This window comes from Diorhabda sublineata, chromosome 8 (assembly GCF_026230105.1).
Source record: "Diorhabda sublineata isolate icDioSubl1.1 chromosome 8, icDioSubl1.1, whole genome shotgun sequence".
Taxonomy (NCBI): Eukaryota; Metazoa; Arthropoda; class Insecta; order Coleoptera; family Chrysomelidae; genus Diorhabda; species Diorhabda sublineata.
The window spans coordinates 31,675,807-31,689,581 of record NC_079481.1 but is presented as its reverse complement, the minus strand read 5'-3'; the positions used below and the strand labels follow the sequence as shown (position 1 = coordinate 31,689,581).

The 13,775-nt window shown below is 34.3% G+C and overlaps 1 protein-coding gene across 4 annotated transcripts in view; it reads left to right on the top strand.

Annotated features, from left to right (window-relative positions):
- Positions 1 to 13,775, top strand: part of LOC130447955 (E3 ubiquitin-protein ligase UBR4) — a 35,890-nt gene that overhangs the window by 1,137 nt on the left and 20,978 nt on the right. For 2 of the 4 annotated variants that reach the window (XM_056785034.1, XM_056785035.1), the window contains exons 3-21: positions 1,467 to 1,706; positions 1,798 to 1,985; positions 2,040 to 2,221; positions 2,282 to 2,603; positions 2,663 to 2,956; positions 3,840 to 4,077; positions 4,142 to 4,471; positions 4,556 to 4,773; positions 4,838 to 4,967; positions 6,257 to 6,483; positions 6,564 to 6,937; positions 7,001 to 7,284; positions 8,237 to 8,405; positions 8,600 to 8,843; positions 8,900 to 9,956; positions 10,476 to 11,116; positions 11,172 to 11,439; positions 11,912 to 12,618; positions 12,679 to 13,147. In XM_056785034.1, coding sequence (XP_056641012.1) covers positions 1,467 to 1,706; positions 1,798 to 1,985; positions 2,040 to 2,221; positions 2,282 to 2,603; positions 2,663 to 2,956; positions 3,840 to 4,077; positions 4,142 to 4,471; positions 4,556 to 4,773; positions 4,838 to 4,967; positions 6,257 to 6,483; positions 6,564 to 6,937; positions 7,001 to 7,284; positions 8,237 to 8,405; positions 8,600 to 8,843; positions 8,900 to 9,956; positions 10,476 to 11,116; positions 11,172 to 11,439; positions 11,912 to 12,618; positions 12,679 to 13,147 — 6,582 coding nt within the window. Of the gene's footprint in view, positions 1 to 1,466; positions 1,707 to 1,797; positions 1,986 to 2,039; positions 2,222 to 2,281; positions 2,604 to 2,662; positions 2,957 to 3,839; positions 4,078 to 4,141; positions 4,774 to 4,837; positions 4,968 to 6,256; positions 6,484 to 6,563; positions 6,938 to 7,000; positions 7,285 to 8,236; positions 8,406 to 8,599; positions 8,844 to 8,899; positions 9,957 to 10,475; positions 11,117 to 11,171; positions 11,440 to 11,911; positions 12,619 to 12,678; positions 13,148 to 13,775 lie in introns of all 4 variants that reach the window. The other 2 variants (XM_056785033.1, XM_056785032.1) reach the window with 1 other exon arrangement.

Sequence of the window (13,775 nt, the reverse complement as noted above, 5' to 3'; positions counted from 1 at the left end):
TTTCTGTGGCACCACAATTTGACAATGAATTTAGCTTAATGAGGCCAAAATATAACGAAAATGGAGAACGAAATTTTTGTTTTTGAGATATCCATACTAGTTGTTACAACCAAATATTAGTTGGAGATTCCTTTTTTATTTAGAATAAAGATTTTAACACATTAAATTTAACAAAAGGTTTTTTATTTAATTTCATTTTATCAATACAATGGATACAACCTTTTTTAGAAAGAATTGTATGTTGTTTGATACCGTTTATAAAACAAGAATAATATTTTGCAATAATTTGAAGATTTCATCCATAATTAAAGATAGAAATGTGCTATTTGAGGATTATCAAACAAGAAGTCCGATTGAAAGGCGAAGTCCTGTTGAGGTTAAGTTAGGTTTTTTCGACTCCAAGTATAAATATCTCAAAAACAAAGTGATATTTCAAAAAATTTTATTCTTCATTTTTGATTAATTTAGGGTCGACTTACAAAATGGCATAGCCAAATCCTGGTGTCACCGTGCCCCAAATGTCTGTTTTCAAAATATATTTAATTGATTTGAATCAAGGTTTGTCTGCATGTGTTCACTATGGGTTACGAATTAAACCATAACTTTGGCACATTCTAATTGCCAAAATGAATACAACGACCTTATTGCTATTAATAGCATTTTTTTCAGTATGAGAGCTTTATCCTATAGCTATACAGATAATCTTTTAAAAACAGTTTAGATTGTTATATGTTGATTATTTTGGAACATACAGTTGGTTATTTAACATTAACATGTTTTTTTTTTATTTTACATCAATAAAAACATTTTAGATTTAGCGCTTTTTATCTCTTTGTGGTTTTTTTGCAGGTTTTGTTTTAAATAAACGTTTTTTTTTTTAATTTCCTGTATTAATTGTACATAAATTGTATTTAATAAATTGAAATTAGGAAAAGGGCTTGATAAATAATACAGACTAATTTTAAATGTGAAATTTTGAAAATTAGTCAAACATTTTCAGGTTTAATAATAGATTAGCTGAGTTAAAATCACATGAATCATACTTATATAAATACCAAAATACATATTCACTTGAAAGTATGTTGAGAACTGCTTAATAAGGAAATTAACAATATTTTGAAGTTTTTAAGATAATCGAATTAATTTTTTGTGACTGTTTCATAAATTACAATATGGTATTCGATAAAAACAGCCCACTCTTATCATTCTCGCTTTGTGACCCCCCAAACTAAGAAGGAAACTGAACTATTAGTGGGCTGTTTTTTCCTATGGTGGACACATAATGTGTCATAATAAGACTGCTGTGCTTCTCCATCCTCCATCTAATTCCTATTCTCCTAAATAGCCAGTATATCTTGAACTTCATCTTCGATTATTGGAATGTGGACTAAATTTGAACATTATTATTAACTGATAAGTTGCTTAAATATACTACAAGAATTAATCTTTATCTTTTTTCTGTTTAGTATTAACGAGCCAATTAGAGACCGTGAACGCCGCATGTCGTGTGTTGTTAAAATATTTATTAAGTGCCCTGAATGCTGCGTGTAGTGAACCGAATCAAAGTAGCGCCCAAATCGAGAGGTATTTAAATGCAATTAAGGTATTGTGTATAGGTACAAGACTTCTCTCCACCACGGAGGTGACCATTCTAGTCGACAGCATGAAAGGGGAAAATTTACCACAGCAGAATCCTGTGCCTTCAGGTAATTTCCCTCATTTGTTGTGACACAAAAAAATTTGTATTTGTATATGGTGGTTTTTAATTAATCGTTTCATTCTTAACTCGCTTTTTAGGCAATGAAAGAGATGTTAGTAATAAACAAGAATCGTCTAAACATCGATCTGACCTCTCAGTCAGTATATACGAACAATTGACTTTGCCTTTAAGAGATGGTCGTACTGCATCTCAAGATATTGGAGCCAGTGGTTCGTCAACTGCACCCGAATTGACTTCAGGAAGTGACCCATCATCAGAAATAAATGTTAGTGTACTGCAATATGTTCTAAAATATTCTAAATTGTTATTCAATTTTTAGCGGTTGTTCCTAAAAGCGAACACTGAAAGTTTGCAAGCCTTACGAGCAGGAGATACATTAATTGATCTTTGTCTCAGTTTACCATCAATAAAAAAGGCCAAAGGCAAAGTAGAGGATGCTCTAGCTGGCAAACCTTTTTGTATACCAACTAACCATACCGAAGCAACAGCCCTTAGGAATAGGTAAGTGTTAATTAGTAGATTTATCAATTTGTATAATACCTGATTGGTTTTTTTTTTCAGTTTATCCTCGACGTTATCTGATATAAATCTAGCGATGTCAGCCCTAAATCTACCAGTTTTGGAACCTTTAACATCGAGTAAATTGGATAAATTATGTAGTCTCGCAATGGCTGTGTTACATTGCGCTTTAAGTCAAGCTGCGGCTGCTGCAGTACTTTCCATGGGATCAGTTGTTTCACCAAAATGTTCCAATCAACAATCTCAAGCCGGTCTAAAAGAAGATGATTTGGATTCTAACGCCGTAGCTTTGGTTGAGGAGACTTTAAACATGTACAATTTTATCGGAAATGTTATCAAGACATCGACAAGAGCCGGAGGACACGTAAATTATTGAAAGACAAAAAACACAAACAATGTATAACTAAAAGTGTGTTTTTTTAGGTGTATCAAAATTATTTATTAGCTGGTGCATGGGTACTCATATCGGGTCTTCAGACACACCTAAGCTCAAGTACTTCTGTAGAAAAGACTACGCATCTTAGAGAAAGGGATGAAAAGGGTAGAAGTCCCTGTAAAACTCGAGAAGGTATTACGGCTAGATCGGGACTACAAAAATTCCAACAATCTTTCGGCGTGTTATCGGTAGCTCTCGCTTCCAGAGCTTTAAGTTTACTTTCGGAATTATTTGATGATTTGTATTTGGAAGTATGTGGAGGTGCAGGTAGTATTGTACAGGTACGATATCCGATCTTCAAATATTTTTATTAAATAACAAATAAATCCAATTCTAACGCAATAGCGGTTAAATTGTACTATTTAGATCCTCATATTGATAGTAGCGGTTAGTTTAATGATTCCAGATACTATTCCATCAATGCGGTTAATTTTGGTAGCGGTTAATTTGATGATTCGAGTTACTATTCCATAAAAGCGGTTAATTCGATTGATCGACACACTATCTAGCACAAAAGCGGTTAAATTGCACTATTTAGATCCTGATATCGATAATAACAGTTGAATTTAATCAATCTAGGCAATGTCAGGCACAAAAAAGTATAAATACGGTTATCATAATCCCAAATGGATAGCGGTTATATTCAATTGATCAAAGCACTTTTCATAGGGAGAAAAATTTGAATCATATGAAATTGATGTAAACGGTTAATTTAATTATCAGATACACTATTTTACACAAAATGACTGGAATTACTCTTAATTGAATCCAAATTTGGAAATAAAAGCGGTTAATTTATTTCTTAGACATTATATCACACAAAATTAGTAGAACTACACTTATAAAAATTCCAAATGGAAAGTAGCAGTTAATTTAATTGTTAAAAACACTATTTCGCACAAAAATCACCTAAATCCATAATAGTAGCGGTTTCTGTAAGGTTCTTAACCCTCTACTGATCCTGGGGATCTTTGGGGGTAGGGTAGGCGGTATATTTGAGCCTGGTGGAACTAATACATAGTTTTTATGGCTATATAAGTGGCTGAAAAGTTTGATGTTAAGGATGAGAATTCAATATTTCTTGAATGTATGAAAACTAAATATAATATTGAGCAATCAAATTATGCTAATTTCTATAAAAGTGTATAACTTTTTTTATTTCAGGTGGAACCTGCTCCGTTAGCAATAATGGGCCAATTTACTGCTTTACAAAGAGTTTCAAGAATATTGAACGCCGCCCCCTTGAATCACCTTTTATTTTACTTAGCTATTGTTAGTTATCGAAAGGCGTGCACCCTTAAAAGATTACACCCTCCAGAGGGCGATACATTCAGTCAATCGGATTCTACTACATATTATGAAGATATGATCATGTGCTCAGATGATAGTTCCACAGATGAAGGTACTTTTTCATTTTATTAAAAATGTATTAATGTAAATATAAAATGGTTTTATTTTGATTTCAGATGATGATAGTGAACCGATATTAGGACAGTGGTTTGAGGAAACCTTAGCACCACCGGAAACGACAGAAACTAAATCCCCTTCATCGGAAAACGTCGAAACAAAAACTGTACAAAACGAACGATCTCGATCGATGGTACCAGAAAAAGGCGAAGCTCACGGATTCATTGCTTTATCCACCAACGTTTTCGTGTTTCTAAACAAACATTTTTTGAGTACAAAAAGTACGTTCATATCAAGATACGTCAAGAATGGTCTCACCGAACAACAGATGATTATCCTTGCGGCTATTATTAGAGATTTGGACAGGGAAACCGCCAGAACTGAAATAGGTAAGTTCCAAAAAACTTTACTGGAAATTATTTTATTGGATAGTAAATCTATCGTAGTAGAATTTTTAGCATACACATTTTCAGGTACAATTTCCGTATATTTTGGTCAAGCTCTTGGTCAACTATATTGCGAATTTTCCGGAGCTCTAACAAGATTCGCCCATAATTTAGTCACAAATGGCAATTTGAGCAATTTACAAGCTTGTCTACTTAATCATTTGGGGGTGTCTCCTTGGAACACAGACGTACCACATGCGTGGCCTTTACAAGTTTACCCAAGAACTCTGGCGGTTCTAGCACAGGTAAAACCTTGATATTAAATTCCGTTCCAATATTTTATTACCAAAAAATGAAAAATTTTTGCAGGTATTATTATTGAGACCGCAAAACGAAAAAGAAGCATCTGTCATTAGCATTTGGCATAGATTAGTTAATACTTTAATCGAAAATGTTCTCAACAATGCACACAGTTCTCTTTATGATAATGAAACCGAAGGTAAGATCATATTGACGATGGTTGATTTCACATTTATTAAGCACTTGGTAACCCGAACCAATGGGCTCAACCCTCATGAGTTAAGCACACAAGAAACACTTCGAGCTTTGTGTCGAGTGCCAAACATACTACAAATTGTTTTGATTAGCCCAGTTGTAATTGATGTGTGACATAACCTCAATCCTTCATATATATGTAAGACCGTGTTGAAGCTCAAGAAACCATCTGGTGCTTTAGTGGTAAAGGAAATGTCAAAAATGACATACTTTTGGACCTTTGCTCGTAAAACAACAAATGTATATAATAGATTCAGGCCTGGAAGGCACTGTAATGTATCTTCGTGCTAACCAATGATGGTTGATCATATTTTTTGTATTAAAACTACTTTGTGTTACTCAATAACCAAAATTTTTATTCACTACTTTGGAAAAAACTATTTATTAAAAAAGAAAATAGTTGGTTTCAATAATCCGACTAGCGTACTCGACGAATGTCAAACTATTAAGAACCTCGTATACGTGTACAAGCTGCCTTAAATACTAAATCTTATCAGATACAAAAACTATATTTAATTATAAAAATGTATACTTATGATCGTTCGTATGAACTTCAAGTGTCTGAGGGGCACTTGGAATCGCTTAACATGAGAGGTTGTATCCTTGTCTGGGTTACACTCGTGCAATATTGCCTAATTTTGGATAGGAAATTATTATGTTAGAACAAGCATCCCTAGAGTAATTCTTTTTCATTTTATTTCTTATTCCAAAGGTTTTATCGGAGCCTTCCCATACACCAACAGTATTTCATACAAACACAAGTTAAAATTAGACTTAATCGGGTCCCAAACTCATAATAGTAGCAATTAATTCAATTTTTACAATATTTGAAATACAAGGGGTAAAACTATATTTAATTCCAATCCAAATTTGAAAATAAAAGCGGTTAACTATCCATAATAGTAGCGGTTAACTCAATTTTGAGCCAATAGACCATTTAACCAAACTAAATAGACTACTATTCTGGCTTATTTCATCGAGTCTTCTTCGGGACTTCCATGGTAGACATGGGTGGATAACATGGATGATCAGTGCTAGAATAGAGCTGTCATGATCATAAGAAGAAATTTAATATGTCCTTTTGCAATTTTATTCAGAACTGTGGTAATTTCTTTTTCAATTCCTGATTATTTTGTGCTTAAGAAGATTCTCCCTGCTGGATATTTACTTGGATATGGAAGACCTGTACCTTCCCTTGGAACATATAGTTGTAATAATCTAATTTTTTTTTAGATTTGAACGTTGAACATGCACAAGTTTTACTATATTTATTCCACTCTCTAAATTTAATGCAGAAAAAATCCGTTGTGTTACTAATGGCAGGGGGTGTTTTAAGATGTTCAGAAATAGCCAGAGGTCCCCTCAAAGATTTCCAATTACTGCATTTATCTAGATTATTATTGTTATTCGATTATATAATGAAACATCTTTACGATCCGCCAACATCTTTATTAGAACAGGTAAGTTCATTTGACTTGACTTTGGTCAGGATAAAACCTTGTGTTGATGATAAAATTGTTACAATATTTCATTGCTACAGATCCAGTCGAATCTTTTCTATTTAACCAACTTGAATCCCGATAAAGAGAAAGATAATACGATGACAAGAATGTATACAGCTTGGCAAGATATAGAAGATCATTATAGGAAGGTTTCGGGAGTGGATGAATTTGCAATGAAACCGCGTTTTTATGTTTTAACCAATTTGGAAGTGAACAATCAAGACGCTCCTAAATTGGACGGTCTCGCTTGCAATTTCATCTTGGGAACCCCGGATAAATTGAAGTATCCTTTGCTGTTGGACGCTTTAATTGAAATTCTCAACGTTACTCATATTACATCAGGAACTAATACTGTGAAGATGAGCTTTTTGGGACTGTGTGCTACTCAATACTGTTTCACCATATGTTGGAGGTGATTATTTATTTTCATATAAAAAAGTTGTTATAACTAGTTTTTTTTTTATATCCATTTTAGGTTATTGCAGTTGCTTCCACCATCGGCTTCTTACATGGAACGGTTGGCAACCGGTGAAAGTTTAACGGCTGGACCCCTTTTATTGCATTCGTTGGTTTGGGGACCGAGAGCGTCGCATAAAAATTTCAGTAGATGGTTAAAAGATTGTCTAGTCAAACAAGGGATGTATACCCAACATACGGATAAATTACTTAAAGAAGTATCAGACGCTGTCAATAATATTAAATATGATATTATGAATGTTAAAAATTGTATTATTTCATTGACTCCCGATGTCAAAAAAGGTGAGTAGAAGTTTTATTCGAATATCTCGAATATTTATCATTGCAATACTTCGTTATTTATGGGATTTTTATGGTTTATCTCTACAATATCAAACGATTCAATTGATTATATAAAATTCTAATTTAATTATCTATTTTTTTAAAATCTCAGCCAGGATTCTGTAGGGGGCATAGTAGTGCATTGTTGAATATCACTAACAACATAATAAGAGCACTTGATAAGGAGATGATTGTTTTATCCGTCTACTTGGATTACTCCAAGGAAATATCTTGCAATTTTTTTGCTGATGCCCTGCAAATCTAGAAACAACAGCTACGCACCTAGAGATCTGTTAGACATTTTTGGATATTCCACAGAGGATAATCCTCTTCGACATTATTCAGGCATTGTTTGCTACTTAGGCATACTCTCCAAGTGGCCTAGCCATCTAATTCTGGTCGACTTGACTTCAGGCTGGGGTCTTCATAGAGCCGGTAGAGCTCGGTGTTTGTAAGGCTGTGACACACGCCGCCCAGATTTCCACCGGGGCTGGGAACCTGATCTCCATCTAGTACGGGAGGTTACCATCAGCGCGGTGGAAATAGGATTTGAGTAAGAGAGACTTGTCCTCAGTAGCCGGAAGCCAGAGGTGTTACATCTAGTATCATACCCCTACACCTGGTAATTGGCTAATAACTTGGGGTTTAACTTTTGAAGATATTTCAATCTGCAGGTCCTTATACTTAAGTAACTTTGCTCCTTTTTGTTTGTTTGTTACATTGTATTCCGATGGAATTACTACATGTATCAATAGGAATTGTTGTCTTTTATTATTCTTTATTATTATATCTGGTTGTATGTATGTACTTGTTTATCCCATTTTATTGTAACTTTTGTGTTTACTACTGGGTCCGGGTTATGTTGGTACCACTTTGTGTCTACTTCAATGTTGTGTTTTTTTTTTTTTTTTAGGTTTGATAACCAAAGAAAATCTTCCACCGTTTTGGCATTTATTTTTACTTGATGCCCTAATGACAAAAGTTCAAGTAGCTTTAGAAGAACCAGAAGGTTCAACAGAAAGTACATCGATAACTGTATCTGATGGTACTTATGTTCAAGACTTGTTGCCGTACGTTTTAAGGTAAATTTTCGGCTGAATAATTCAGATTATTTTTATGTCAATACTTTTTCAAAAATATTTTATTTTTTTTCTGTCATTCTATGATCTATTAAATTTTGAATTCAATCTATTCCCCTTTCTACCCATATTTTTGATATCTACATTGTACGGTACTACAAATTTGCATATATAAAATACATTTTTAATGATTTCAGACTAACTCAGGCGATATTACATTGTACTAGATGGTCCCTGTTACATACCATAGTAGATCAAAATCCATCTTGCGAAAAATTCTTTATACAGAATTTCGAAGGGTTACAAGACGTTTTAGCTATAGCTTCAACTAAAAATAGCCTAACAAGTTCGTTGTCTTCAGAATTAACTAGCTTATTACCATCTTGTGTTACACCAGCGCAATTACAGAATTACAAATCGATATTGGAAGACTTTTCATTGGTAAATGTGTGGTAAAATCAATTTTTTGTATATATAATATCGGTTTTATGTTTCAGAGTTCTTACCAGAATGATATAATTCCAACTGAGAGCGCAATTTTAAAAGTAATAGATGCCCATATATCCACTTTGTCTATGAATAATCGTTATAATGTGAATTTTTCTCTTCGACGTCTACTACAGTGTTTGGTTAAATTCATTTGCGACCACGCTCCTAAAACAGAAAATACAGATACCAAAAATAAAGCTATAGAACTATTGGTATCTATAACGCTCGATTTGAGAACTGAATATTTGAATGATAGCGTAACTAAAACTTTAGATAAAATGATTGGTGACACCGAAACCGATGAACACCAAAAACGAATATACCTGAGAGTCCTAGATCACACTTACAGACTAATAATCAATTACACATCGGGAAATTCTTCAAATTACAGTGCTAACATCGATGAAAAAATTTTGCATCACTGTTTGAAATTCTACGAAAAAATAATAGAAAAATCGTCAGGAAGACAAGCGCTAGAAATTTTCTTTACTGGAGAAAGAGATTTGGTAAAAGTCTTGATGTCCGTATCTAGTCCACAAATGTCTCAACATTACGGTACAAGGGTACTACATTTTTTCAATAAACTCTTCCAAGCTGCCGAAAAAAGTTCAACGGATCCTAGTTTGAACTATTTGTGTTCGAGTATGAGTAAACTAGCCAACGTCGACAGCGAAAAACTCCAAACTTGGTTACGTCAAATTATCTTAGGTACCAGCACCATCGAACCGACAGTCACAACTACGGTTACTATTAATAAAGACGAATCGCCGGCAACTTCTAGCGGTGGAAAATGGACAATAACCGCAGTGGAAAGTAAAGACGCAACTTCTCCCACATCTAACGACGATCAAAAGTCTTTGGTACAAGAAAATAGCCAGTTATTACAGGCTTTGACAACTTTTATTGTTAAACAAACTAGTAATGTATCCGAAGAAGTTTCGATAACCATACTGAAGGCGTTGATTGAGTTAGGGAAGCATTTGTTGTCTCCCAGTCTGGAAGGTAGTGGATTTATTGATTTGATGGTCGATATGATTTTGTTGGCAAATGCTGGATCCGGTAAAGGTAAATTCTATAGAAATATGTATTTATCCAATAGATTATTCCAATATTTGTATGTATTTATTAGTATTGGCCACCATTATAGAGAGGAATAGTGCTCTATCTGCTAACCAACAAGATCTGAGGTCAAACATAGGTTTGTTGGAAGGCAATGGCAATATTTTGTCTAGTACAATTTCCCATCGATCCATCGTGTATTTTCTTCAATAGAAATTTAATGTTCTTGTCTACCCTGTACCCCCTATTCAACTATTTCTTATTCCAATTTAATAATTATTTTTGTTTTATAGGTTATGGAAGAAGGTTAATTGATTTCTAAGTCTATTATTAAGTTTTCGTGTGTTTTATGTTTCTTTCTTGTGTACATCAAGCTTTAAGATAGTCGTTTATTATTTATGACTCCCAAAAACATATAAAAGTTATTATCCTTTCCTTTAAGTGTAGATCTTCCAGACCTAGATACATATTTCCCAATCTTTCATTTGAAAAATTCAAGTTATAAAGTTTACAATATTTTTTTAGGACACAGTTACCTATTCCCTGCTACAGCCGAATGGATTGAATTATGTAATAAGCGTATTTCAGAAAAAGAGGTAGTAGAAAAACTGATGAGCGATCCCGATTCAATGAAGAACAACACCATGTTGGAAGCATCATCCTGTATATTAGATTACGTTAGTGACGTTGTATTGACAGTAACATCTCAACTACCTCAACTGATCCGACCGTTAAGTCCACCATGGGAAAGCGAATCACCATTAGATTTGGATAGTGAATGGCAGGATTTTGTCAACGAAGATGACGAAAGCGGAGAAGATAGCGACGAGGATTCTCTCTGCAACAAACTGTGTACGTTCACCATAACCCAAAAAGAATTCATGAATCAACATTGGTACCATTGTCATACATGTAAAATGCTGGATGGTGTCGGAGTGTGTTCTATATGCGCCAGGGTGTGTCACAAGGGACACGATTTGAGTTATGCCAAATACGGTAATTTCTTTTGTGATTGTGGGGCAAAAGAAGATGGCAGTTGTCAGGCTCTTGTCAAAAGAAGTCCTATGGCCAATGACGCTAGTAACGTCGCCGCCGGAACGAGTTCAGAACATATGCTAACTAGTTCATTGAGAAGAAGAACTTCCAGTCCTCTACCTACCGATAAAGTAAGTTTGGTTATTTATTTATAATGCTTCGCTTCTATTTAACGTTAATGTAAAGTTTCAGATTTTGCTTAAAGAAAGAAAAAATTCCAGTACCGTCAAACAAATGGACGGTTCCAAAGAGTTCATTATTAATTATTTGGGATCTAGTAAAGTCACCGGTTCTTTATTAGAGTTTTTGCAATCTCTTCTTCCGGCTATTGAAGAAAACTGTCGGAAAACTTCTCTAGTGGGTTGCCACATTCGCGGAACCAAAGCATTACATCAACTGTATTCATGCGAAAAGAAATTCATGCACACTGATCAGCTCATGGTACCCACTTTGGGTAAGTATAACAATAAATTGACTTGGAAGTTGTTAAAATGCAAGAAATGGCTCATTTTATATGTTCGTTTAGATAATAATCTCACCTTACCCCAGAGGAGTACTCTGGAACTAGAACAGGGCTCCATTTGGCTCAATTATTGATTTCTATAATGAGAAGGTTTCAGTGGGTGAGATATCGAAGAACGGATCAGAACCTTGTTGCTGATACCAATAGAACTCATTTTTGCCACGCCAATTTTAAGACAAAGATTTTTTCATGTCTAGATTCATCAATATTGCTGATGATTTAGAGAGTTTTATTTTATGGCTACAATTGGAATCCCTTTAACCCCCCAGCCAAATAACCTTCCATTGCTTTTTAGATTTTGTCTGTACTTCCTTTTTGTAATTTGTCATAGTTCATTTTCCTTGGTAGTAATAGCTAATTGTTTTATTTATTCCAATATTTTAACTCGATTTAATTTTTTCAGGATCTCAAGAAGGTGCCTTTGAAAATGTCCGAATGAGTTATGCTGGAGAACAAGGGCAAACGATAAGACAATTACTGTCCGCACACATAGTGAGAAGAATAGCGATGTGTTGTATGACTTCGACGCAAGGTCGCAGACAACATCTGGCAGTATCGCACGAAAAAGGAAAAATAACCGTATTACAGTTATCGGCTTTATTAAAACAAGCAGATTCATCGACAAGAAAATTAACATTAACACGTTTATCCACGGCGCCGATACCGTTCACGGTGCTATCTCTATCCAGTAATTTATGTAACGAGGATTTCTTAGCGGTATGCGGTTTGAAAGACTGTCACATACTCACTTTCACTTCTGGCGGTTCGGTTTCTGATCATTTAGTGCTACATCCACAATTAGAAACTGGTAATTTTATCGTCAAAGCAATTTGGCTACCGGGATCTCAAACAAAATTAGCCTTAGTGACTGCAGATTTTGTAAAAATATACGATTTAGCTTTGGACGCACTAAGTCCACAGTATTTCTTTTTGGTACCAAGTGGAAAAATAAGAGATTGTACTTTTATGTATGAGGGAGGAACTTATCATATTCTGCTGATGTCTTCACCTGGACACATCTACAAGGAAATTTTAAACGAAGATTCGTCCACGAAATATGGATCCTTTTATGTTACCAATACTCTAGATATCTTCAATTTGGAAGCTGCAGTAAGTACATTTACTTGTGATTCTTTTTCGTCTCCAATCTAAAGATCCTTTTGTTTTTAGGATGTAAATGGTCAAGTTGCCGGAGGTGGTGTTTCCATCTACTATTCCCACACCTTAGGTCTTCTCTTCTACAGCTACGCCCAAGGAAAGAGTTTCGTATCTCCAATGAATCCTAGTTCCAACAGTCTTCCACTAGTATTTCCCATAAATCTTCCTCAAAATAATAACAGTACCTCAAAAAGCAACGGTTCCAAAAATTCCTCAGCTCAACCGTTATGTCAATGGACAGAAATTCCTAATCATCCGGGTTTAATATGCTGCGCTATACAATCTAATAACAATCCAGTCATTCTGATGATAAAACCTGATACTATCATGATACAGGAAATCAGAGTTGTGCCCGCCAAAAGTAAGATCATGGATATGGTGGCTATTAGACATAATTCAGGAAACGAACTAAGAACCACTTTAATTTTGTTGTGTGAAGATGGTAGTCTCAAGATGTATATGGCAAATATGGATCAAACAGGTCGGTTTTTCAAAATATCAAAATTTTTTATTTTGGCATTGTATGTCTTTTGTTATATCATGAATACACCATGGGATATGAAATTAATGGGTTAATATTGTTCGAAACGTTTCTAATTATCAGTTTTAATAACGAATATTTCACATTTTTAGTTGAAATAACATTTTTTTATGGAAAAATCAACGTAGAAACATTAAACTACATCAAATAAGAATAGAATCCTTTGCTGAGGTATTAAAGGTTCAAATATGTGTACCGAAGGATAAAATTTCTTATGGAGGAGCAGATTCGGACAGCCATCACTTTTTAATAACCGCAAAAATAGCGAAATAGTGAACAAATAAAGAAAGAAGACTATGGGTGATAAGGCTCATAGATAAAACAACAAAGAAAAAGTACGAATAAGAATTGGAGAGAGCCTTAGCAGAGCAACACAGTTATAATGTAAAAGACAAATGGAAATATTTAGGGAAAACTATAAATAAGGCTGCCAGAAAAATCCCACAGAAAACAAAACGGGGGGAAAAGGGAACGGATGATTCGATGCTAAATTTAAAGAAGGAATTAAAAAGGGAAACTCAGCCAAACAGAAAATTTTACATACAACAGTATGAAGAGTAAATAAAGA